This window comes from Varanus komodoensis, unplaced genomic scaffold (assembly GCF_004798865.1).
Source record: "Varanus komodoensis strain SLA01 unplaced genomic scaffold, ASM479886v1 scaffold3, whole genome shotgun sequence".
Taxonomy (NCBI): domain Eukaryota; kingdom Metazoa; phylum Chordata; class Lepidosauria; order Squamata; family Varanidae; genus Varanus; species Varanus komodoensis.
Genome location: NW_025335761.1, coordinates 45,818,476 through 45,844,386, shown reverse-complemented (window position 1 = coordinate 45,844,386; position 25,911 = coordinate 45,818,476). Strand labels below are relative to the sequence as shown.

Sequence of the window (25,911 nt, the reverse complement as noted above, 5' to 3'; positions counted from 1 at the left end):
GATGTTATATTGTCAAAAGTAGAAGCTCAGCATTATCTGCTCCATTCTTTCTCACTGGTCCTAGGGGCACTGAACAATGAAACCATCCTATCATCTGATAGTGCTCAATTTGAATGTCTGCAAACCTTTCTCCTCCATATCATAAGACTCTGACTATGCAAACATCATGACCACAACATTATCTGCTTTCAACTCTGTCACACCAATCTGCTTTTCAAATATCTGAATTTTTCTTGATAGAGATCTAGAGATCTTGGAAGCTTGCACATTTGTGATTTTTGAGTTAGCATTACACTAATTTAGATTCTGATGTTTTCTTAAGGCCAACACAGCTAATATGGTCATTAATTTTAGTGGACTTACAGAGTGATCCTATGCATAACAACTCAAAAGCAAGTCCCATTGAGTTCAATGAGGCTTACTCCCAAGTAACCATGTATAGGATTGTAGCATAATCTGCTGCATGTGGTATTTATTCAAAAGCAGATCCTCGATTCAGTAATTTGCTGCAAGTAAATGTGGCATGACTGACATGGATTTATTCAGAAGTAAGCTTCACTATATTTGATTCAATGGGGCTTATGGACAAGCAAACTGCAATCCCTCTATGTACTTCACTTTGGTCTAAGTCCCATTGAACTCATCAGACAGAGTAACTTGCCTAACATCAGGCCCTTACCAAACGTACAAGCCATACTCGTAACTAGGTTATAAGTTGGTCTGATTCAGCATGGCTTTTCTTTTATCTTGTTGAGTTCAATGGCGTTACTCCCATGTCAAAGCATCAAAGTTACTTGTAGTTTCTTCAAGCCTAACATGTTTAGTCCATGAATTTACACCAGAGTAAAGGCACAATCCCCGGTCCGTTTAAACAGAGAAAAGTCAAACACCTCCAAAAAGTCCTACAAGTACCAGACTGACTGGCACACACTAGGAGCACTAGGTTGTTTGCTGTCCAAATTTGCACAAAGTTGCGCCTTACATGCTAGTCTCGAAGTTATCACGGCGCTTTGTTGCCTTTGCTGCAATGCACTAGCACGGGTAACCATGCATATATTTTTCCAGAAAAAAAGGACACTAAACTCAGAGAAACCTACTTCTAAGAAAACATGCATAGGACTACAACTTTAAAGAATTATTCCGCCACGGCCCTCCCATTCGGCCTCCCACTACTCTCAGAGATGCTCTCGCAACGTGCCGCCACATCCATTGTAGCCTCCAATTCCCAACATGCAACGCGCTCTCAGGCGACAATTTCCCTCCCCCATCCCGGGGATTGACTTCCACCCAATGGAAGCAGGCTCGGGAATGCGTTTTGGTGTGTGCCCAATGGCCGCCAAGGCCGCCAATCAAGCTTCTACCCCGCCCCCAGGGTGTCTTGCAAATTATTGACTCCGGCGAACACATTCACCTCAGTTGCCGCCAGTGAGATTTTTCCAGCAGGCGAGAAGGTTGGGAGAACCACCAGCGGCGTTCACCATCTTCCAGCCTCGGTAAGAACCGATTTGGCGACTGCGCGTTACTTAGCAGGAAGAACACGGGGATGGGGATAGAGGAGAAATTCGCCTCCCCGCAAAAATGATACCGCAAGGCCCGGAGGTGTTTGTCGGAAGTGGAATTGGGTGCTTCAGATCTTGTTCAATGCTGTCCCTGCGCAGAGTAGATCTGCTGGAATGAATGGGGCGATCCAGAGATGGGTAGACCCTGACTGCAATGGTGCTGCAGTTCGAACTGCTAATGCGTAACCTTTACCAAGTGCTTGGAATTATTATTCATAATCCCCGATTTTTTTTCTTCATTTTGGAAAACTCGAGACGGCTTATATAATCCTCCTCCCCTCAATAATATCCTTCCAACATCCCTGTGAGGTGGGTTAGGCTAGGCCAAAGCCACCCAGTGAACTTGGTGGCCAAGGGAGAACTAGAACCTGGGTTTCCTGGATTCTGAGCCATCGTTCTAACCATTACATTATATTGGCTCTCAGTGGAGTATTGGCTAAGAAATTTCCCAGGTTAAGATGATATTTTGCCTAGTTGCAAAGAAGGGTGCACTAGGCTTAGGCCCTTTCTGGCAAGGTTGGGAAGGTGAGGCAATGATGTAGTAGTAGATTGTTTATCTTTTCAGAACAGCCATGATTCTCACATTCTACAATCAGTGGTGAATGTGGAAGATGATGTATTTCCTGAAAATAGGCATCTTGCCAGTATTGTGATCCTGGCCATGTTCAGCACTGGGTAGAAGAATTGCCTGGTGACCTGAATTGTGCCTGCTCCAAGCTGGTGGTCTCCCAATATGATGTACCACAACTCCCAGTGTCCCCAGTTCAGAGCATTTGAAGGTTGCATGGTTGGGGAGGGCTGCTTTGCTCTTCCTCTAGCATGAGAAGATACAAGGGTTCCTGGGAAAAAACGTAATAGAACCACAGCTGCAGATTTTTAACAACCTTGTAAAGCTGTTGGTGCTCTGTAACTAGAAACAGCTGATAACAGGAATTGCCTGTTAGCTCATCGAGAATTGGGACAGCACTGAGGGTCTACTGACTTGCTGTATTAGGACTTAAGTAATCCAAAGTAGTTTGTAATGAAGCTGTTACTTTAAGTCAGCATTTCTTTATATTTTGACAAACCCGGATTTCTTGGACGTTAATCATATGAACAGCCATGCCAATTAGACCATGGCCAGGTTCACACAGTGAATGACTAGCTGCCTAAGGGATCCCATCAGCAGAACAAGAGGTTAACTTGTACCCTCCTGCCTGTATTCTCTGGCAAAAAAATATCACTGCATTCGATTCTAGAATTGGCATAAGGGAGGTAATAACCATTGATAGGCTTCTCTGTGATTTTGTCCAGTTTTCTTTTAAAGCTACCCAGACTGATAGCCATCATCTAGTCTTGTGGAAGTAAATTCCATAGTTTTGCTAGGTATTGTGTGAAGTATTTTTATCTCTCTGGGATCTCCCACCAACTGGCTTCATGGGACAATCCTGTGTCCTGTTATCATGAAAGAAAATGTCTTCCTATCCCCTTGCTCCACACCATGCATAACTCTATGAACATATGTCATGTCTCCCTTTGTGTCTTTTTCTAAGCGAAATAGTTTTATTATATTTTTATATATTATGCCTTAGTTTCGTGGTTCAGGTCTACAGTAGCAGTTAATCAGTCCCAGCAAGGCATGGTTTGATAAGCCTAATCATGGTTTTATAAGCCTAAACTTTCCTTATCTGAGCTTTTAATAGTTGTAGCTATTGTACTGATATGTTTTACTTTGGTTTGGAGCTTTTTAAAAACTTCCATTAATGATCTTTAATGGAATTTTTATGTTAAACATTAAAAAATCAGTTAAAGCCCCTTATGAAGTTAGGAGTGTCTTTACAGTATTTCAAACTAAAGATAATGAATTATGGGGATAGGCAAATAGAGCAGAATTGACCATTACCAGTTTCCCTGAACTCCCTTGCTGGTGCTTTTCCTTGAAGGAGGTGTGTCTTGTGTGTGGGGAGGGCGAGTTGCAGGGCAGAGTGACAAAAAAGCAGTGGAATCTAGATTAGACAGTTTTAAACACTGCAGGCATTGCCTGGAAGGCTGTTTGTAGGTTATGAGCTCTGTGGATTACTCAGCTAAACTGGCTTCTATTGTAATTTCTCTGTCAAGGGTGTAGTCCATGGTGCAAGAGGCATTCTTTTGCCCTGCCATTCAGGAGTTTCAACTTAGTGTCACACAGTTGGAAAATGGATGCCAAGTAGCTACGGGGTCTTTGGAGAGAAGATGAAGAATGATAAGCGAGCTTTCCAAAAACTCAGCTTGTTATCAATACTTCTCAGTATTAATTGTGGGGGAACATGGACAGAAAGGTGCTACTGTATATTGTATATATTCTAGTATGAATTGTCATTTCCATGTGATAGAACTGCATAGTACACACACACACACACACACACACACACACACACACACACACAGTGGGGGGGGGACACTGCTGCAAAATCCTCCAACACTGATTCTAGGGTAGGCACTTCCAAAAGATTTTTGATGACTCTGCCCAGCCCATGCAGAAAATCAGTTTCAGCTAAAGAGAGATCATTTGGGTACACTGCAGGGGACACTGTTGTTGAATCTAGCACTGAATATTAAGAGAACTAATATTGTGCAACATAATTCTAACCATGCCTATTCAAATGTAAGACCCAATTGAATTCATTCAGACTTACTCCCAGGTTATGGGGTTTAGGATTGCAGCATCGAGGGAAAAATGTTCCTAGTACGATTGATTCTAGAAAAATATAATTTTGTTTCAGGCTGAGGTTGGAGAAGGGGTCCTTCCGTGGCTCTCCTGGTTTTCATTATTGTTTGTAATCTTGGATAAGTGGTTTTACAATAACATTTTAAGAGCAGTTTATTGCAGGTAGTATTTATATTTCACGTTTTTGTCCACTCAAAGCAACTTAAATAATGTTCTTCCAACAGCCCTGTGAGGTAGGTTGGGCTGAGAGTCTGTAACTGGACCAAAGTCACCCAGTGGACTCCATGGCTGAGTGGGAACTAGAACTCACATCTCCTGAGACGCGGTCCCTCACTTTTAACCACACTGGCTCTCTCACATGTGTGTGCATGTGCTGCATCTGTCATCAAAACCTACAAGTCCAATTTTGTATTAAGTAGATGCATTTTTGTATATCAGAACTGCAAAAGCTAATTGAGAAAAATCTGAAATGTTAAACACTGCAAATCCTTGCTAAAAATTATATGGTACTTATCAAGGAAGGAAGACTGACTTCAAATCAAAGGCAATTTAATTTGCATTTCTAATCTTCAGAGGATTTTTTGTTGTTCTCTGATCAAGTCTAGGTCCTGATAATATCCCTATCACAAGTTGTTTGTGTTCTGCAGGAAGATAAATATATCTCTTGAAGTAAACTAGCTTTGTCTGCATTGCATTTTGACTATTTGTTTTTAGACAAATTGCAGAAGGTCTTGTCTTCCTAATTTCTCTCCCTTCTGAGGTGATTTTATGCAGTTATCCTAGTCTCATGGTTGGAGTAGCACAGCCTTACAGACAAGTAGAAAGCATCTTGAAGTTGTAAATGCAAGTCTGGACAAGAAAGAAAACATGTGCTCTTTCTCTTTTGCATTGTCATGCACTGATGAAACAGGCAAGATCTATACAATTAGTACCATCCATGTATAATTTGTGCAGTGTTACACAGCACTGTAATTCCCATTGTTGTATAAAAGGACACGTTGGTTGAAATAATTCGAGGCATTTATTTCAGCATCTTGTTAAAAGTATTAGGTCAATATTTTCCACAGAGTACTATTATCTAGAAAATATTTCGTGAAGAGTGCCAAATTCAACCAGGAAACTCTCCCATACAGGTCCCATAGAATTTCTAGTAGGACTGTTTGCGGTTGTCAAGTAGCTTCATAAACAAATGATTGATTCATTTTGGCAAGGAGTTCATACTTCCTAACAGTTGTAACCATTCTCATTTGCTTGCTGAAAGTATAGGCCAAAGGATTGCTAAAATATTTTGGGGCAAACCACGCCTTGGGTTTTCTTGAACAGCAAATTCCCAATCCTCATAGCAAAACACTCTTAAACAGGGATTCATGATTGTCAGATGAACTTAATAGCAAAGCCAAAATTTGTGATTGCCAGTCCTTTCCTTGTTGGTTTATCCATTGTGTGGCTTAGGCACACCAAGCACTTAGAGCTAAGTACCATCTAGAGTCTCTGTACCTCCTTTTACTACTCCAGGAGTAGGAGTGTGGAGTTGTATTGCCACTTGACTGAGGTACTCCAGATGCTATTGTCAAACGGTGGTCAGGGAAAGCCGCCTCATTTCCAAAAGGAAGTAGGACTTGGCCAGAGCATATCACAATGCAGCAGCCCTAACCCTCTGCTACCAACCTGACTCTGGAGGAAACATTTTATTTGTTGCCTTCCAACAGATTCAGGAAACATTATTTTCTGTTTCCTTGTCACCTAAGTAGATTCTGAAATGGTGTCCATTACTTTGGATGACTGAATAGTACCAATTCTAGAAGTCTGCATCCAACTTTTTTTTGTTATTCCAGTTTAGCTCTGTGAGACTTGACTATAGTTCATATCAGCAACTGTTTCACTGTTTTTTCCGCATTTGGGAATATAGTGGTACCTTGGCTCACAAACTTAATCCATTTCACGACTCTGGTAGCTACCTGAATTGGTTGCAAGCCAAGTCAAATTTCTCCATAAGGTTCAATGAGAATAAGGTTAATTGTTCTGTAATTAATTTTTTTAATCACAAAAATTTGAAACAAAGTAACAAAGAACAACGAAGTGTGCAGTACAGTAGAGAACACTAACCTAGGTGCGGGGGGAGGTTATTGTTTGGAGGGAGAGTCTAAATCATAATCGTGCCATAACGATTGTGCTCAGGAGGGGGGAGATGGCTGCAATCGTGCTCATGGGGGGGGAGATGGATGCGATTGCAATTGTGCTGGTGGGGGGGACGGGCATGATTGCGGGTGTGCTTGGGCAGGGAAGATGGCCGCAATCGTGTTCGTGTGGCAACATGGCCACGATCATGGTCGTCACCCAATGCAGAGTTCGCAAACTGAGGCAAAATTTTTCTGAAATTTTCATTTGCAACCCAATTTGGTCGTGAACTGAGGCATTTGTGAGCTGAGGTACCACTGTCTATAATCCAGACTTGTCCAACTTGTTGCCTTTGCAGTATTTTAGACTGGAGCTCCCATTACACCAGCCAGCATAGTCAGTGATTGAGAATGATAGTATTTGTAGTCCTGAACATCTGGAGGGCAATTGCTGGAGAAGTTTAAGCAGATCCTTGAAAGAGAGCGCGCTTATATGAACAGTGTACTTCAGCCAGCTTGTACTTCTCTTCTTGTTACTGTTTGCTGATGACTCAGCATAGTGTGACTTAGCTAAAGTAGAGATAAGGGTTTATTCTATTTGGACAGAACAACTGAAAAGATACCACCATTTAATAAACACAGCATTGCTGCAGTTGTTAAATGTGTTTCTGAATACATAGTTTCATAACATGAACAATTAATTGGCATATACTAGGAGTTCGTGTAGGGATGGAAAATAAACAAATGAGACGTTCTCCCTGGAAGAAAAAAAATGAAACACACTTTATTGAGGAGCAGAGTGCTTCTACATATATATGTAGAGTGCCAAGGAACTGCCCCGAACACAATTTACAGAAAGGTTTTATAAGTTTAATATCTCTTCCTGGGTGTTTTTATAGGCTTACTGGTCACATCTCACTTCTTGGAATTTTCTAATTTCTTCCCTTTGTACCTTGATCTTAGTTGCTTTTTGTCAAGATAAATTAAGACAGGGTCAAGCATGAGTCTAATCTATCATTCCTTGTTTCTTCCCATTATGTTTTACATGTCTGGCTGCAGCTCTGTTTGGGCAATATCTAAATTGCTTAGCAATTTGATCTACTATATGTATCTACTGCACTAACTCAAACCTGACTCTTGCCAAGGCTAAAAGCTAAGAAAGGGAATTATTAACTGTTTGCCCCCTGCACTGGTTTTAGGGTCAGAGGCTGAATTTCATATTGAGAAGACCTGGTTCGGCCCCTGCCTATACCAAACTCGCTAGGCAGCTTTTGTGCATGCCCTGCTGCCCCTTCTCGCTTCTGCCATTTCTGCCTCATCACTGCCTCACAAAGATGTCCACCTATTCACCTGTCCCATGAGACATTCTGAGCTCCCTGCAGTGCCAGGTGTTCCTACTGAGGATGGGCCAATTTTGGCTGTCAATAGCGCTGTCAACTTTTATATCTGGATAATGATAAAAATGGTAAGGTTTGGGAAACGAGTGATTCATCCCAGCCAAAATTCTTTCTTCCTCACATACCTACTACTTATTTCCAATAACAAATCAACTACAGCAGGCAAAATTCAGTAAATATGAAAGCCAGTTGGGTGCTGAGAATTCCTTTTCGCTAATAAACTAAGCACTACTTGGACAGTTGCTGTAAATTAGTTCACATACATTTGGCCCCATCTTGTCTTCTGTTATACATGGAGTGGCAGCAGTTTTTCTTGAACGTAGAAATTTTTGCATGCCCATAAAATTATCTGCAACCAAATCTAACCCTTCTTGAGTCTCTTGCTCTTGCTGTTGAATGTTAGTTTTCTCCCATAAGGTAGGGAAAGTGAGATTGAATCTTTCAGACAACCAGTTCAGCTTTACCACCCCCAAGTTTCTTTGCTTCCTCTTAGTCCAAGGAGGCTCTCCAAGCCAGATTGATCACAGAGCTGTTTTGAACCTTTAAAGTAAAGAACTGGGGACAGTGTCCAGTGTCAGTCTTGGCTCCTGGCTTCTTCTCTGGACGATAATGACCTGCTTTGGGGATCAGTCATCCCTAACCAGTTGCCTTCCAGATGTGTTGCATTTCCTATCATCCCTTACCAACCTGGTGTGCTTAAGTGTTCAACCACAATTTCTGCCACCTCATTCAGCAGGGATGTAGTAATGTTTGCTGGTGATACTGCTACATGTTGGACTGCTGCTCCTTTAACAGTTAAATTATTGGACTTGGGTTGGAAGATAGGGACTTTAGTCCCCACTTGTCATAAAGCTCACTGGGTGACTTTGGGCCAGTCACAAACTCTCAGTCCAGTTTACCTCTCAGGATTGTTGTCAGGATAAAGTGGAGAGCAGGAGAATCATGTAAGCTTCTATGGGTCCCTTGCAGGAGGAAAAGAGCAGAATATAAATGTAATGCAGTAATGTCTGGTAAATGAAAGTTTGGGAAAGGCCAACTTAGATTTTAAGCTAAGGAGTTTTGCTTGCAAATAGCTTGCAAACTGAGATGCACCCTCTAATCTAAGGGGCTGGTGACCTGAAGAAGTAAAGTTCAAAATGAAAGCTACAGTCCTCTATCCTCTTACCTGGAGAAAAGCTTCACTGAACACAGAGACTGGGGCTTACTTCTGTGTGTAAGCTTGCACCATTAGTGACTGTTAGCTAAAATGCATATGGAATCAGGAGAATCTGTGCTAGATCAAAAAAGGGGGCAGCAGGTCTATAATGGTGGGTCAATATTGCAGAGTAAAACTGATGATTTGGAGGGTGGGAATCCTTTCTCAGTCGTTCCCTTTCAAATAGGCTGTTTGTGGCTTTTATTTTTATAACTGGTTTCTGCTAATAGCTGGCTTATAACTGATAGTTGCACAGAAGGAAAAAAGAAGCACCCTCCACTGATCTTTCAAGGGTCTTTTTGCACAGCTGCCAACTAGGGGAAGTGCTATCACATGAGTGCACTAGGATCCTTGCATCTGTGTTCATGCTATACAGAGATATCCTGTTTCTGATAATAGAGTAATGCATAACCACCATGACTCATGACCATTGTTAAACGTACCCTCTCTGAATTTGTCTAACCCCCTTTTGAAACCATTCATAACTGGTTTCAAACATCACTACATCACCCTTTAACTTTGCGCTGTGTGAAGAAATTCTTCCTTCATCTGTCCTGAGCAGCCACTTAATTGGATAACCTTGGATTCCAGTATTATATGAGGAAGAGACGCTCCAAGCATAGTTTTTATACTTCTGTCATGCTTCCTGTTATTTGCTATTTTTCTAAACTGTCCCAGGCCTTGTAACCTTTCTGCATAGGGGAATCATTCCAGCTCCTGAATAATTTTAGTTGCAATTTTCTGCACCTTTTCTAAATCTGCCCTCTCGGCATCAGTGAGGCAACTCAGGTAAATGCCTCTGGTGCTGCTACCATAACCAGAGTGAAGTAGGAAGAGGTGCCATCCAGGCAATACATGGCCAGTAGCTGCAGACTAGGCCAACTAGGATGAAGTCAGCTTTACCTTGCCTGTTAGAGTAGCAAGTATGAGCAGCAGCTTGTGGTGTAGTGAACTTCCTGCCAAGTTGTACTGCATCCTACTAGAGAGTGGCCTTCCTCCTTTAGTCTCTTCACTGAGCAGTGCTGTCATGAATGATTGGTACATGTGTTCTGCCAGGCTAGACTGTGATTTGCGGCACAATCCTTAAGCACGCACTAGTCAGATGAAGGTCTTGTAGACTGACTTCTGGGTAAGTGCGTAGAATTGTAGCTTCTTTAGCAAGATGCAGCCTGCTGCTCCCAGTTCTGAGATGGGTTGGGCTTGTTTCAGCATAGGCCTGTTTTTGAAATAGACTGGGGTGGTGGGAAGAGAGGAGAGCTGATCTGAAATCATTGTGGTGATGACTATTTGATCCAAGAAAGCCAGTCAAGATGTGTTGGGTAAAGTCATGGTTTTCAAGCAGTGCTCTGAAGACCCCTGTTTACTTGCTTGCTAATATCACACTAACTTTTTCTAGAAGTTGGTCTTCTTGCTGCTACTAATCTTCTCACAAACACACGACTTCAGGCAGGTCTTGGTATATTCTGGTGCTTGCTGTGTGTGCATGGGAGTGGGAGGGCAGGATAGCTTGATTCCAAAAGGTCTGGCCAGCTGTCGATACAAACTAGGTCCACATCTCGGAATCCTTTCCAATAATTTGGGGCTTCCTCAGTGGACAACAACAGTGGCCAGAGGACTGGAAAAGGTCAGTTTACATTCCCATCCCAAAGAAGGGCAAAGCCAAAGAATCTTCAAACTACCACACCATTGCACTCATTTCACATGCCAGCAAAGTGATGCTCAAAATCCTACAAGCTAGGCTCCAGCAGTATGTGGACCGAGAACTACCAGAAGTACAGGCAGGATTTCGAAGAGGGAGAGGAACTAGAGATCAAATTGCCAACATATGCTGGATCATGCAGAAAGCTAGGGAGTTCCAGAAAAACATCTACTTCTGCTTCATTGACTATGCTAAAGCCTTTGATTGTGTAGATCACAACAAATTGTGGCAAGTTCTTAAAGAGATGGGAGTACCAGACCATCTTATTTGTCTCTTGAGAAACCTGTATGTGGGTCAAGAAGCAACAGTGTGAACTGGACACGGAACCACTGTTTGTCTCTTGAGAAACCTATATGTGGGTCAAGAAGCAACAGTGTGAACTGGACACGGAACCACTGATTGGTTCAAAATTGAGAAAGGAGTTCGGCAAGGCTGTATACTGTTGCCCTGCCTATTTAACTTATATGCAGAGCACATCATGAGAAAGGCGGGGCTAGATGAATCACCAGTTGGAATTAAGATTGCTGGGAGAAATATCAACAATCTCAGATATGCAGATGATACCACTCTAATGGCAGAAAGTGAAGAGGAACTAAAGAGCCTCTTGAGGCGGGTAAAGGAGGAGAGTGCAAAAGTTGGCTTGAAACTCAACATTCAGAAAACTAAGATCATGGCATCTGGTCCTCTCACTTCCTGGCAAATAGATGGGGAAGAAATGGAGGTAGTGACTGATTTTATTTTCCTGGGCTCCACAATCACCGCAGATGGGGACTGTAGCCAAGAAATTAAAAGACGCTTGCTCCTGGGGAGGAAAGCTATGTCAAATCTAGACAGCATACTAAAAAGCAGGGACATCACCCTGCCAACAAAAGTGAATATAGTCAAGGCTATGGTTTTCCTGGTTACAATGTATGGCTGTGAAAGTTGGACCATAAGGAAGGCTTAGTGCTGAAGAATTGAGGCCTTTGAATTGTGGTGCTGGAGGAGACTCCTGCGAGTCACTTGGACCACAAGGTGATCAAACTGGTCAGTCCTAGAGGAGATCAACCCTGACTGCTCTTTAGAAGGCCAGATAGTGAAGATGAAACTCAAATAGTTTGGCCACCTAATGAGAAGGGAGGACTCCCTGGAGAAGAGTCCAATGCTGGGAACAATAGATGGCAAAAGAAGAAGGGGACGGCAGAGAATGAGATGGTTAGATGGTGTCACTGAAGCAGTTGGTGTAAGCTTGAGTGGACTCCGGGGGATGGTGGAGGACAGGAGAGCCTGCAGGAATGTTGTCCATGGGGTCGTAATGGGTCAGACACGACTTCGCAACTAACAACAACAACAGTGGGCAAATGGATTATGGAATTGATTCCCTGAAGATGATAGATTTTTAAAAAGCAGAGAGAGAATACTGAAGTATTGCAGATGGAAGAGCTGAATCATCAACATGGGAAAAGGTATAGGACAGAATACACCCAAGTTTTAAGGCTTTTTATTATTTAGATCTTGATGGTATCTCAGTCTTCTAAACCTGCTTAAATCACATTGCCAGAGCACATGTGCTTAACTTCATTATCTCATTACAATAGCTAGAGCAGGAGAACTGAACCTCTTTCAGCCAGAGGGATGAACTCAATTTTGGAGAAACTGTTGAGGAATGTATTCTAGAATAGGGCTGAGATATTAGTACTTTTGCTTAAAATTCTTGCTGCCAGTAATGCTTTAAGGGAGGCATTCCAGCATATTAGAATTGGGGGAGGGGGCAATGTAAAATCTAGGAACCCATCCACAGATCTCTCTTCAGTGGGGAGAAGATGAAGCTAAGCAAAAGAAGCATGGCAGCCTGGGAATCCCAGTTAAGCTTGACTGGCACAGTGTTAGGCCTGAAGTTCAGCATCTGTTCACTAGGGCTTGTGAAAAGTAATTCTTGCTGCCTTTCTAGGTAAAGCAGTGTTGAGTACATCTACTGTGTACTGACCCAAGCCAGTGAATACCATGCAAGGACAAGTTCTAGTCAGTTTTCTTTGCATCCTACTTGACTTGGGTGTTCTCATTTCCTCCACCTTAAAGAACACTGCAGACTTGCTCTGTCTGCTCAATTTATGACAGGATGACTTGGCAAGTGTAGAACAGTGATTTGTCATGATGTAATGCATTGTCTAAAGATCTGCAGTGCCCTACCAGCTTTCCATTAATGTCTGTTCCTTTTTCTTGGTTTTGAAGTGGGCAAATCTATCCATTTTCTCAATGAGGAGGTAGACTTGATTAAAGAAATGAAATATAAAAAATATTAGGAAGCTGGTATCCAGTAAGTTTAATTGCTACAGGAATAGTAGAAGTGCAATGCTACAATCCTATGCACATTTTATGCATGAATAAGCCTATCTAGCTCGGGATAACACAATTCTAAATAAACTTGCAGAAGGTACGTTGCCTTCATTAACCTAGCCCAAGTCTTGTTAAACTAATGCCAATTCAAGCAACAGTCTAGAATAGTTAGTATCCCATGATTTGATTCACTTATACTGACAGCCCATGATTTATCCAATGGCCTGTTGCCTTACTCAGAGTTAACCCATATTTGGTTGCCGAGTGGTCAAGTAAGCATAAGCTTTTGTTTTTGTTTTGTTTTTAATTTCTGGGTGGTTTTCCCCTCTTTTTTGCCTGTCCTTCCCTCTGTCCCTCATGCCTCTGCAGTACTGGCATTAGAGGTTGACTGCGCTCACCTGTTGACTCTAATGAACTATCCAGTGTTCTGAGTCTGTGTAAAAGTGCATGTTTTAAACAACACATGGACTCACTTCATGAATTGTACATGGTTAATGAGTCATAGTTAAATCACAGCCTTGGGTTTGCCCTGCCTGTAATGACAACCCCTGGCAACTATCAGAAGCATGGTAAACACAAAATTCTAACTTAACCCAGAATTCAGCAACCTAGAAGTTATCATGATGTACATGGTCTTGCAAACAAGCTATGGTTTCATAACCATAAACAGTCTTTGAAAGAGAGTCCATGTCTCCTTTAAACCATAGGTTGTTATCATGTGTGAACTCAGAACCTTGGGTTGTTCATTGGTGATTTTGCCAGGCTACAGAGGCATGGACAAGAGCAGCCTATCAGGCATTTTACATGCTAATACTACAGTGTAGCAAGGGCACTTGGGATACAGGAAGGGAGCAGGTCTTGGAGAACAGAAACAACCCTGGGATTGAGAAAGCTAGTTATTAAATTTTATAGTTCTATTGTTATGGCTTTTTTGAGTCTGATACTTCATTTGCTCTTCCACAGTTTCTGTAGTTCTTGAGTGACAAAGGAAGAAAATGGCTTTGAAGCTAGCTGGACTGCTGATTTGCATCCTGGGAATCAGTGCCCTTCCTCTAGAGGATCCTGAAGATGGGGGAAAGCATTGGGTTGTGATTGTTGCTGGCTCAAATGGCTGGTACAACTACAGACACCAGGTAAGAGTTCTTTAATATATAAAGTTAACTGGATAAAAGGAGGTCACAATGTGGAATCTAATCTAATCTCTTTCCCTATGCCAGCGGTTGGCTTTCGCATGCTGTGTGCCTTGCTTTGTTTTCTTCATAGTCAAGTGTCAATGGGCCGCACTGGAAGAAGAGTGGTGAGCTCCAGGGTCCTGTGTGCAGTGCCTTATCACCAGAAGGAATTGGCACATGGTGACGGTGCGGTGATAAAGCGTTGAATCTGTGTACCTCGCTTTTCCCCAGTTTGGTGCCCTCAAGAATGCTAGATGTCACACACAGTATCCGGAGGGCTCCAGGTTGGGGAAAGCTGCTAACCATGAACTTAAGGAATTATTGGGATGATAGCATCAGCCATCTGGCTTGCAGACAAACTAATCTCACTAATTGACTTAAACATTGCAACCCTCGGAGTTTGCCTTTGCAATCTGTGGGGGTTGGTTATAACTTTTTTTTTTGCTATTGCAATATAGTGGAGCGAGATTCCTGTGCATCCATTTGCTTGTGCTAGCTAGCATAAAATTCCAGGTCTCCAAGTTTGTTCATTCATTCATGTCCCACCTTTTTTCTTAGAAAGAACTCAAGGCATCTTACACCATTCTCCTCCTCTTGCTCTCACTCTTATCCCCACAGCAATAACCCTGTGAGGTAGGTTGGGCTGAGAGTCTGTGACTGGGTCAAAGTCACCCAGTTGGCTCCATGGCTGAGCAGGAACTTGAACCCAGTTCACCTGAGTCTCAGTCTTCCATTCTTAACCACTGCACCGCACTGACTTCCGCATTAGTTGTGCTAGATATGTAGAGCTCATGTACTGCCTCTCTTCCCTTCTGTGGTGGTGAAACTGCATTGCCCAAATGAAACTGAGTAGGAGCCTGCACTCCAATTGCAGTAAACTCAAGTTGAATCAAGGGGAAACAGATGAGGTTAAAAATAGCATTAGAGTTGTGGAAGAAGATGCAAACTGCCTGAGCTGTAGACTCTTAAATGAAAGTTATTTGCATAGGTTTGCATCAGAAAGCTTATAATAGTTGCCCTTGTCTGCATGATTTAGCATCTTGCATAATTATTTCTTCCAGAGCAAACAGTCAGGGGACCATGTTTATCATGTTCCTAGGTGCCTCAACAGCTTTTGATACCACTGATCATAGTAGCGGGAGGGTGCTACTGTACACATGTCCTGTTTGTGGGCTTCCACAATCAGCTGGTTATCCACTGAATGAACAGAATGCTGGGCTAGATCCTCCATAATCCTTATATTCTTATGTTATCTCACACCACCAACTCTGCGGCTTAGGTGTTGGAGATAACAGTGGTGTGATAGTATTGCTCCTATCCACAGATTTGGTTTTAGAAAGTGGCACAGTAGGGCAGCTTGCTTGACTCCATAGCACCTAAACTGTGGTCTTCTGAGGTTTACATATTGGTCTATGCTTTTTAACATCTATATGAAGCCCGGAGAGCACTATTGTACTTATGTGCTGCTTATGGGTTTCCTGCAAGCCACTATGTGAACAGAATGCTGGATGAGATGGACCCTTGGTCTCAGCATGGTTCCTCTTATGCTGTCCGATGAATTTGCCATTGCCTTGATTCTGAGGAGTGACTTCTCATTATAGCTGATCAGAAATGAACTGATCCACTCCTCCAGATCAAAGTGTCACCAAGGAAATGTGGGTTCAGATCCTGAAGCGGACAAATTCTAATATTTATGTTTCCTTATGTGATACTAACAAAAAATAGAACATTAGCTCAGCATTAATAACTAGCTGTTCTTTCCTACCTCCTATTTGGGAATAAGGCATTTCATTTCTTGTCTGCACTGCTCTAGAATAAATTTCCTTTAAGTTCCTAAAATGGAATAGCTTTATTTTAAGTAATCCCAGAATTCTCTTGCTTGTCTTTGGGCTAATTTAGCTTGGAACTGCTTTCAAAATATTGAAATACTTCCCAAAATATTTTGTCATCTTACCTCATTTTTATCATAAGCAGAAAATATTAACAGTACTATCTTAACCTGTTAGAAGGAAGAATAATTGGTTATCTGAAACATACATTGATTTTATGAGAAATGCTTTGGTCCTATTTTCCACTAGTTGCTTGGAGTAACAATAGTTGGCTAAAGCAGCAATCCTGTGATTCATAAGACAGCATCCCAGGATGTTCTCAAAGAACCATAGGATCCTTTGGAGGCTCCATCCAAGGCCAAGGAGACTGCTGCAACTTGCAGGAGAGATTCGAGTTTTCTTTGCAGAGTTCTAGGATGCTGCGGTAGGGGGTGGAGGACCAGGGTACAAAGAATCCTATGGCCACTCTTGTCCCCCCTGCACCACATAACCTCTCTAAATGGGCTGATGAAGAGGTGGAAATTGCCTGTCTTGCTTCTCCTGGTAAGCCGCTGGATGTGAGGAAGCTTTCATAGATTGGAGGCATCCATCTCCAAGGGTTCAACACAAACATTGCTCCCGAAAAGATCAGTGGAAAGTTACAGCATCTCAGAGTGAATACTTCGGCTAGAATTAAAATGATTCAATCTTCACATGAGAATGTATTTAAGATTTCATATGCCCTTTTATGAGCGACAAAGAGCAGGTATAGTTAGGAGGAACATGTGTAAAGCAGCTTATATGTAGGCTTTTCCCTTCTGAGGAAAATGTTAATGATGCTGTTAAGTGAGGTACTTAGGAGGAAAGTGCCATCTCAGCTCTATTTTTCCCTGTCACCTAGGTGAGGCTGTGCAGGTGGTGATCTATAATCTGAACGCAGTGACGTGCTAGATGAATCCTGAAAAGCTTGATGCTGAAGCCTGAAAAGATGGAGGGGGTGTGGGTGGCTGGTCTCTAGAACAAGGTGTACCACTTGCCCTCAGTTGGGTTGCACTTGCCCTAAAAGATGAAGTGTGTAGCTTAGGCAGCATGCCTTGATTCCACACTGTCACTTGCCGCTCAAGTGGGCACTCTGTGACAAGGAGTGCCAAGAGGGTTGGTGAGCTGTAACTCCTCCTGAACGGGGGATATTATGTTCATAGTCCCTCATGCCTTGGCAGCCTCCCAGCTGGATTACTGTAATGCATTATACATGGGGCCTCCTGTTTGCCTCTGAGCCCAATTCAAGGTGTTTGTGCTTCCCTTTACGGTTTTAAATAGTATGAGCCTTGAATAGCATGTAGGAGTACCTCTCCCTATACCAATCTGCTCATTACTGATGGTCAACAGAGAGGCTGTTCTCAAAATTCCTTGGGTCCACTTCACACCAATAAGGGAGAAAAGAAAAAAATCTCTGCTAGTTTGAACAGGATATTGGTACACAATCTGGCCAAAGTGGTTGTGCAATGGACTTCCTCCTTTGAAAGTACTTTGAAAAAGAACTCTAGTGTATTGTGCAACAGAAATGTGGTGTCATGCACTTTGCCCCTTTCTCCATGGTAAGCAAGAAAATGAAAAGGTGTTTACTGAGGTTCGTTGCTCATTCTCTTTGCATGACTGCAGTCCATCATAATTCCAGGCTATAGGATCTGGTACAGACCACCCAGCAGCTGTGCAGCATCTTTTGCCCACATGGTATAGAAGCAGCATTCGCGTAATTGGTTCATCACCACCAACTGCTTTGCTCCAATCCTGTTTGAGTTTGGAGCATCTTGCCTTGCTATAGTACAGGTTACAGTGAGATGTTGAGTTTCTTTGGGGCTGATCCATACCCATAATTTCTTTATAGGTGGCAGGTTTGTTTGTTTGTTTTTTACTCTCCCAATAGCAAACAAAAGAAATTCAGAAGAACACAAATAACAAATTTGCCTCCAAACTGGCTTCGGTTTGCAGCCTTTGCCCCTTCACCCCCTCATGCTCTGTTGCTCCACTCTGCAATGGCATATATATGTAGTTTCAGGTAGCTACCCACAACTGGGCATTTAATCTGTTGTCTGGGGATTCCCCACATCACACCTTTGTTGCACTCATTTCTGATACAGAGGGTAAAGTCATACACAACACCGTCTCACAGCTCTGCTGCCAGGCTGCTGTGCAGTGAGAGAAGCTGACTAGCTACAGAGGAGGATATAGCAGGAGGCAACTGCAGCTTCCATTTCCTGTGACCAAAGAAGTCATGCAACAAAAGCTGCAGTGTACCTGCCAGCTGGCCATGCCATGCTCCAGGATACTTGCATTGCCCCTCTCCCGCCCTCTGCCTCCCTCCCCCAAACCAGGCTTTCCTTCTGCTTCCCGATCAGAAGCTCAGTGTTCTGTGACAGCTGAGCATGCTTGTTTGCTACTGGCATGTATCGAAAGACTTATTTTTCCATATCTTGGGGTTCCCCAAGCACGCTGATGCCCCTCTCTCGTTTCCCTGTGACCTCATTTTGGCTGCAGTTCTACCAGCACTTGCCAGGCGAGATCACCATAAGGACTGTTTCTCAAACACAAGTGCTACAACTTAAAGCATTAGCAGCCTCCAATGAAGTGCTATAGACCTATCGTTAGCATTACACAACTTGTTTTTGAGCACACAGTTGGGTTTGCACAAATGTCGCAACAGGATGACTTTGCTTGTACATCTGTAAGCATTTTAGTGATCTCTGTGTGTGTGCGTCTGTCTTGAAGAACTGATTCAAGACTTCCTTTGTGTGAAAGAGACTTTCTGAGCAAAATCCATTGCAAAGACTGCAGTTTATTCCCTGCTCATACCACCCCTAAAAGCAATCAGTAAAGAAAACTGTTCTGTGTCTTTCAGGCTGATGCATGCCATGCATACCAAATTGTGCACCGAAATGGCATTCCAGATGAACAGATTATTGTTATGATGTATGATGACATCGCTGAGAATGAGCAGTAAGTAACAACCTTTGACAAGAGAATGGAATCCATATGCTGTTTGTCACCACCTTAGCAGAGACACTGAATTTGAGCCTAGTATTTCTGTCACAAGGTATTTTAATGTGCTTTTGCAGAACTGCAGGTGTCACTTGCTTCTAGCTTTTGCTGCTAGCTCATCACAGCTTCCTGGCAATTTCACATGACTCCTTAGCCTCTTGTGTTCCACAGAAAGAGGGAAATCCAGATAGCGTCAACTAACCAAATTTTCAATTTATTCATTCATACAAAGTTCGTGTGATCCAGAGGCTTGCATCAGCTTGTTAAGCTTACTGTTAAGCTGTGGCTTGGCATTGCATCTAAATTGGGCTATTAAGCTCCATTCACCACTATGGGGCTGAGTGATTCAGTCGTCCAACATGAGGCTTGGAGGGTATCAAGAAGGGAGAGGACCTTCTCAGTGGTGACCTCCTCATTCAGGCCCATATTGTGCCAACTCTACCATGTTTTCAGACATGATGGGACATCTGTGCCAGTTGTTTTAAAAGATCTAAGTTGTATTAAAGTTGTTTTAGGTATTAAATTGTCTTTAAACTTTGCATATTGAATAAGCAGTATTTTTTGTATTTGTCAACTGTTTTTGTGCACTGTTATGTCTAGAGACTAGACATATTAGAGAAATGTCTAGAGAAAGGGACTGCAGGTGGCGCAGTGGTTTAATCCGCTGTACTGCTGGGCTGGTTGATCGAAAGGTCACCAGTTCGAATCTGCACAACAGAGTGAGTTCCTGTTGCTCCGTCCCAGCTCCTGCCAGCCTTGCAGTTTGAACGCATGCAAATGCAAGTAGGTAAAAAGGTACTACTTCGGTGGGCAGGTAACAGAGTTCTGTGCACTTCGGTGTTTAGTCATGCTGGCCACATGACCACGGAGACTGTCTGTGGACAAACGCTGGCTCCCTCGGCTAGGAAACAGAGATGAGCACCGCCCCCTAGAGTCAGGCATGACTGGACTTTAATGTCAAGGGGAAACCTTTACCTTTTATGTCTAGAGAGCATTGCTTTGGGGCAATGGAAATAACATGCAAAATGCTTCATCTGTCTAAGGCTGCCTTGGCACAACTGCATTGGCTTATGGGGAAATTGGGGTATAGGGCAAGTGTATCTTGTACGAAGTCTGTATGATAATTCGTAAATATGCCAAGCTATCATTAAAATAGATTTTCAAGAACTAATATGTTCAGTTGTCCAGTATCAACACAGTTCAGTTGCTATGTTAAGATCCTTGCATGTTTATATCAAGGTAGCTTGTTAAAGTCAGGGAAAATTGACTCCTTAAAATATCATTTTCCATTCCCCAACTTCCAGGAACCCAACCAAAGGCATCATAATCAATAGGCCTAATGGCTCAGATGTGTACCATGGAACACTAAAGGATTACGTTAAAGAGGTAGGATTTCCTTGCTTCGTGGCCCAGGAAATTTTTAGTTCTGAACACCAAACTGTTTCTGAAATTCTGCTTTATTAATCCACTAGAAGATGATCTCTTGAAGTTTCTACCAGCTTTTTTAACATGAGTCTTCCAAGATCTTTAACTTCGGTTTCAAATGAAGAGTTTCATTAAGAGAATGAATAACTGTTATAACTTGCCTGCTCTTGAGCAGGGAGAATCATTTACCTAGCAATAAAAACAGTTGTAGAAAATAGAATAGGCAGTAGGAGCTGACCCATAAGCATTGATTGTGTTGAGTACTAAGAAGCTCCTTTTGATGTGCCCAAGGACTTGTTTGTGTGACTAGTCACCTAACCCTTTAATGCCAATGTCTTTAAAAACTCTCTGGAGTTTCAGAAGTTACTTGTTATATACTTGTGTTTCTTTGATCATTCTCAAACCTGTTGTTAAAACGCTGACATTTAAGCAGCGTTCTTGACTTTAACCTGAGTGTGCTTGTTTCCCCGAATCTAACAGTTGGCTTGATCACTTCTGCTTTTTGGTTTTGTAGGAACAGGGATAGGAAACATCTGGCCATCCAGGTGTTCTTAGATTCCAAATCACATCACCATTGGCTATGCTGGCTGGGCTTGCTAGCAGGACAAACTCCAAGGAGCTGCACTTTTGCCACTCTGGATTTAAGCAAATGCACTCTCAGCGTCCTGCTTTAATTCCAGAATTAGGGAACCCAATAAAAGTACAGGTGCATTTCCTGAAGCACCAACCTCAAAGCACACATAGTCTTGCCCTTGTTTAGAAAAGATCATCTCATGATGTGTAGCTTGTAACAGAGGCCAAGTCTAGCAGGCGCACTATTGCATAAACTTCTATCCCACAATCTTATGCTGCAAAAAATAACATCTTAGGTCAGGCTTCCCCAAGCTTGTGCCTTCCAGAAATGTTTGGACTGCAAGAACCAGAATTCCCAGCCAATGGCCCTGCTGGATGGGAATTGTGGGAGTTGTGGTCCAAATGCTCTGAAGGCCACCACATCAGGAAAGGCTGCCTTAGATCATATGTCACTCCAGGACTCAGTTGCTATGTTAGTACAGTAGTTTGCACTCCGTTCCTCCCTTCTCTGTTGCTGCTCAAGCTTCTGAAGGAACCAGGGCTAGGAAGACTAGTATTGTCCCCTCTCTAACCTTAAAGAAGGAGTGGACAACCCTCTGCTGCCTTTTATGAGGCTCATGCCCCTCTGGCAATCTTTCCTCTGGCCTTCCCTACTTCGGTGGCAGCATCTCCCTGACCATGCAAGGACAGAAGAGCCCTTGGAAAGTGCAACCCTTGCCAGACCTGCCTTTGCAAAAGTTATCCCTGCCTGAGCTGGGGCAGCATTGTGGCTGGGTGGGAGATATAATCTACCTTCCCCCACAATCCAGATGAAAGTCCTTTCTCTTTACCTTCAAAGCTTGGGGAAGCTTAATAGCAGTGATCCTGAGAGGGTGTGTGGTCCCTGGGGGTTAAAAGGTTGCCCCCCACCTGCATTTAAAGAAAGGAAACAATGCTTAACATGAAGATCCCAGAAAACTTGCTGGGACCAAAGTAGAGAGGCAGAAATGTTGTATTTTTTGGTGTTACTGGTTTTCCTCCTCTATGTTTGCCAAGAATATTTTGATTATTGACTATGGGATGTCAGCAGTTTTACAGAGGAATATTTGCTCTTTTTGACTCTCTGTAGGAACTAAGTACAAGCTAGAAATTCCCAGTGTTCTCAGGAAGATGTGCGTGATGAGCAACTGGCTTCCATGGGCTCTCTGCACCATTACAGATTCCTAGGAGGAGGAACCCCTGATAACTTTCCAAAGAACTTGGAACCGCCCAGGATGACTTTCAAAAGATAACTAGGCAGATTATTGTAGGATAGGGCTGCTTGTCCCGAAGGCCATGTATTACCTCCAGTATCATGGGCAGCATAGGCCTCTTAGCACCACTTGCTGGGGAACATGAGCTGGAGGATGCTGTGGAGCACGTGTCCTCTTGTAGGCTTCTGGAAAACATCTGGTTTGCCACTGAAGGCTGAACGTGGTAGGCTTGTGATGTGTGAAATTTATCTATTTCCTTAGATCTCAGTTCATTTCTAGGCCCAATTCAGCATGCTGATGTTAATCTACAAAGTCTTCAAGGATTGGGACCTATCGTATCTGATGGATAAATAGTGCTACTTGAGTCCTTCGATCATTGTGAGAGGCCCTGCTTTGATTCTCTTTGCATGCTGAGGTACTAGGTTCCTTGCCATACCCAGCCTCCTGTAAAGCAGGCCTTTTCAGTCACATCCTCCCACATACACCCAAGATTTCTTCCTTGTGCCTTCTTTATTTTCTCAACGCAAGATAAGGACCTTTTAATGCTCCCATATTGCTACTTTATGCTGTTTTTTTAGTACATTTTATCTTCTAGTCAGTTTTATCTCCATGGCAGGAAGATAGGGTCTTTCGTGCTGCTTATTCTAGTCTCTGCTGTTTTTAATTTATTTTTCTTATTTGATTTACAAGGATTTTATTTCTTTGTTTTTTATGGGCTCTCGCCCTGAGAATTCTTAGTTATGGGGCTACTAAAACACTTTAGAAATACAGAAAAAATAGCTGTGTTAAGTGGAAGCTGATACACAATAATTAAAAAGTGTGCTGCTGCTGTGTTTCATTTTCTAATCTCTACCACTCTGTAGGATGTAACACCAGAGAACTTTCTTGCTGTGCTGAAAGGAGATGCTGAAGCTGTGAAGAACAAAGGATCAGGAAGAGTACTAAGAAGGTAACATCAAGACAGCTGGAATGTATTCTATTGAGGCTTTTCTTCACCAGTATTGTCTCAAGTTTAATAAGTGATCAGAAAGTCAATAGATGTCTCTTTCTCTCTCTTTCCCTGCCTGCAGTGGCCCCAAAGACCACGTATTTGTCTACTTCACTGATCACGGTGCGCCTGGAATCTTGGCTTTCCCCTCAAGTGATGTAAGTCACTTTCTCTACCCCTACCCCCCAAACTTGCGAATGTGTCTCTGGCTGACTTGCAAGTCTGGAAACGGCTGTACTCTTAAATTTGAACTTGACATCCTTTTGGATTTCATCTCCTATGAAGCTGCTTCTGTGGAAGATCAGGGTACAGGTTTGGCTGGCCCAATGTTCAAGCTTTGTGGCACAGGCCTTCCCCAACCCTGCTGCCTGAGACCTTGTAATATATATCGTCATGTTTTCAGCAATATCTTACATCTGAACAATTTTCATCTGTAACATGAAGGAATTTTCCAAGAGACTCTCCTGTATCTCCTTTTCTGCTGCAATTCCCTATGGGTTGCACAAATCTCCTTTGGGTGTGTCTCCCGACCACCACCACCACCACACACACACACAAATAAATTTGCTGAGCTACAATGAAGAAATGAGGGGGTCTAATTTATTTATTTATTTATTTACTTACTTTTACATTTATAGGCCACTTAATAACCCAACAGAGCTCTCTAAGTGGCATACAACAATAAAACACAAAACACAGCAGTACAATTCCTAATAACAATTTGGGGGAGAAACCCTTGTCTGCTAGTAGTGCATGATATCTTAAAACAACCAGTTAGTAAAATCAGGTCTCAAAATGTCTATGCCAAAATGAAAGAAGTGACAGCGCCTGGTGGACCTCTCTAGGAAGCCCATTCCAAAGGTGTTTTGTCAAGTAGTTTCCCTTTCTCTGGGGGATGGACAACCTTGGATGCCACCCACTTTGTCATTGGGCAGCTTTCACCCAGTTCAGTTTTAGTGTAGCGGAAAAACAGCTCCCTGTAGCTGCTTCTTCATAGCCCAACCTTATGCATTCAGCTAAAAGCAGATTCCTGTCACTGATGCAGAAAACTGGATAAGAAATGACGTTGAGGGAAGCAGTAGCTCAAACATCTGCTACTATGAACTCTTTCATATAGTGAATTGCAGTGACTATTAAGCACACTTGTGGGCAATGGCTTGGAATGTAACCAGATATCCAAGAATGGAAGAACTCCTTTTGTTCACAGACAAGCCAAGATCCTGTAGTAGATACAGGAGCAATTTTCACCTTTCCCTCACTTCCTTTTTCAGGTCCCTGCACTGCTCCTCAGGGTCTTCTAAAAGCAGATGGTGGGGCACTAGTTGCTCCAGTGGGAAGAGAATTTGAAAATCTCTTTCCTCCTCCTGCCAAAAGGAACATCCACGAGCAGAACTCTTCACAGTGGATGCTTCCACCAGTGGAAAGCAATTTAGCATCTTAGTTTTGAATCTGCTCTTCTTTCAAGTTTTTGAATCTGCTCTTTGAAATGTATAGATCATCATAGCCATAAGGTTGAAAAACACAAGTCATTTATTACCTTACATTTTGACTGTTGTATCAATATCCTAAAATTCTGTGTGACTTGAGTTTTAAAGCACTAAATTTTGGGGACCTTATTTTTTATTTATAGAATTTGTATATCACTATATACCTGAAGATTCATGAGTGGTAAACAAAGACAAAAGTAAAATCGGAATTGAAATACTTCAGACCAATTATGGTAATAAAATAATGGCTGGTCAGTCAGGGAAGGTTTGTCTAAACAAAATCATTAGCAGGTGCTGAAAGCAAAAGGTCTGCACCAAGAGGCAGATTGTTCCCCAAAGCGAGAAGTATTGCAACCTGTGAGGCTGGTCCAGCTGAGAGTGTTTTTCCTAAAGATGTCCAATGAGATTCTTAACAAAGTGGGATCAGAATTGCAAATGATCAGCCTTCCCCATTCCTCTCCCATTCCAATTTGTAACGTAGGAATGGGGATGATAGCCTGACAGTGTCATAGCTGGCTGTTGGATGGGTTGCTGATCACTCATCTGAAGTACTTTGAGTGTCTATGTAACAGGCATTTGAATAGTTTGTTTCGCATTACTCCATGGGATAGTGATAGGATCTGAATGGGCATCTGCTTGTTTTACAGCTTCATGTGCAAGCCCTGAAGAAGGCCATTCAATATATGCACCACCATAAGAAATACAAGAAGGTAAATTTGCTATTTTCCCACTATACGCAAAAGGAAAAAAAAAAGAAAATAATAGCATTCAAGCTAAACGCATAAAATAGCCTCCTTGAGCCTGGTACCCTTCAGATGTTTTGACTTCTGCTGCCTTCACCCCAGGCCAGGAATCCAAAACTTTCAGAGGGCACCAGGTTAGGAAGAGGTAGACACAAGAGGAGGGGTTTGTTTATCTCTTTCATTGTAAGCTTTGCACCTGTCATCAGAAAAGACAACATGTTTTCAGTATGATAAAGAATGGTGTCATAGGCTTTCTTTTGCAAATAACATTCCTATGGTGATAACTTGCCAAAGCAATTTTTCTTGCTTGGCAGTTTATTCCAAGAAGAATTTTCCATATTGTACTACATACCTAGTGTCCTGGAGCCAGTAGTAAGATTGGTTATAGTCTTCTGTTCCACCTATACCAACCTGAATAATAAACAGTCCCAATTAAAACATGATACAGTTAGAATGGAAATTCAGTTGGAATTGT

At 42.5% G+C, this 25,911-nt stretch overlaps 1 protein-coding gene across 1 annotated transcript in view; it reads left to right on the top strand.

Moving 5' to 3' along the window:
- The first annotated feature begins 1,356 nt into the window (after positions 1–1,356).
- Positions 1,357–25,911, top strand: part of LGMN (legumain) — a 36,392-nt gene continuing 11,837 nt past the window's right edge. Inside the window, exons 1-7 of the mRNA XM_044436561.1 lie at positions 1,357–1,493; positions 13,933–14,102; positions 18,849–18,946; positions 20,293–20,374; positions 23,082–23,167; positions 23,289–23,364; positions 25,341–25,403. Coding sequence (XP_044292496.1) covers positions 13,965–14,102; positions 18,849–18,946; positions 20,293–20,374; positions 23,082–23,167; positions 23,289–23,364; positions 25,341–25,403 — 543 coding nt within the window. The 5' untranslated portion in view covers positions 1,357–1,493; positions 13,933–13,964. The remainder of the gene's footprint in view (positions 1,494–13,932; positions 14,103–18,848; positions 18,947–20,292; positions 20,375–23,081; positions 23,168–23,288; positions 23,365–25,340; positions 25,404–25,911) is intronic.